The sequence below is a fragment of the Colobus angolensis genome, unplaced genomic scaffold (genome assembly GCF_000951035.1).
Source record: "Colobus angolensis palliatus isolate OR3802 unplaced genomic scaffold, Cang.pa_1.0 Scaffold528, whole genome shotgun sequence".
In the NCBI taxonomy this organism is placed as follows: domain Eukaryota; kingdom Metazoa; phylum Chordata; class Mammalia; order Primates; family Cercopithecidae; genus Colobus; species Colobus angolensis.
Window position 1 is genome coordinate 8,324 of NW_012118799.1, and position 923 is coordinate 9,246.

A 923-nucleotide genomic window follows, 5' to 3' on the forward strand; every position below is an offset into this window, starting at 1 on the left:
TCTGCAGGTGGTGAGGGCCTCGGGAACGTGGGACACGGACAGTCGCAGATGCCGACATTGGGGGTCCTCTGCAGGTGGTGAGGGCCTCGGGAACGCGGGACACGGGGACAGTCGCAGATGCCGACATTGGGGGTCCTCTGACCTGTTTGTAACGGCAGGTGCTCGGGGCAAGGGAAACGGGGATACATTCGGAAGCTTCCCTCTGAAGAAGAGGAGCTATGGTCCTTACTTCCCTCTGAGATATGTCTTTCCTTCCCTCTTTTTTTCTTGGAGATGCAGTCTCGCTCTGTTGCTTAGGCTGGAGCACAATGGTGCAATCTCAGCTCACTGCAGCCTCCACCTCCCAGGTTCAAGCGATTCTTCAGCCTCCTGAATAGCTGGGATTATAGGCACCCGCCATCATGCCTGGCTAATGTTTGTATTTTTAGTTGAGACGGGGTTTCACCGTGTTAGCCAGGCAGGTCTTGAACCCCTAACCTCAGGTGATCCACCCGCCTCAACCTCCCAAAGTGCTGGGATTACAGGTATGGCCACCGCGCCTGGCCTACTTCCCTCTCTTTCTCTGGTCTGCAGCACAGACACCCCGCTGGGGGAGGTGGCCTGGTGGAGGTATGGGCACCTTGACATTTCACCTGAAATCTTCCTTTCCACAGGTCCTGAGGCACGTGAATGGCCAGGATCAGATTGTGCCCGGGCTGTACGCCTGTGGGGAGGCCGCCTGTGCCTCGGTACATGGTGCCAACCGGCTCGGGGCAAACTCCCTCTTGGACCTGGTTGTCTTTGGTCGGGCATGTGCCCTGAGCATCGAAGAGTCATGCAGGCCTGGTAAGTGTTTTCTTCAGGAGCCAGACTGTTTGAGAAGGCGCAGGAGGTTACAGTCATTTTTCCTTTTTTTGAGACAGGTCAGCCCAGGCTGGAGTACC

The 923-nt window shown here is 56.7% G+C and overlaps 1 protein-coding gene across 2 annotated transcripts in view; it reads left to right on the plus strand.

The window, feature by feature from the left end:
* The first annotated feature begins 516 nt into the window (after positions 1–516).
* LOC105525291 (succinate dehydrogenase [ubiquinone] flavoprotein subunit, mitochondrial-like) overlaps positions 517–923 on the plus strand; it is a 19,055-nt gene continuing 18,648 nt past the window's right edge. For both annotated transcript variants that reach the window (XM_011960863.1, XM_011960862.1), the window contains exon 1: positions 517–825. In XM_011960863.1, the coding sequence (XP_011816253.1) occupies positions 612–825 (214 nt within the window). In that variant the 5' untranslated portion in view covers positions 517–611. The remainder of the gene's footprint in view (positions 826–923) is intronic.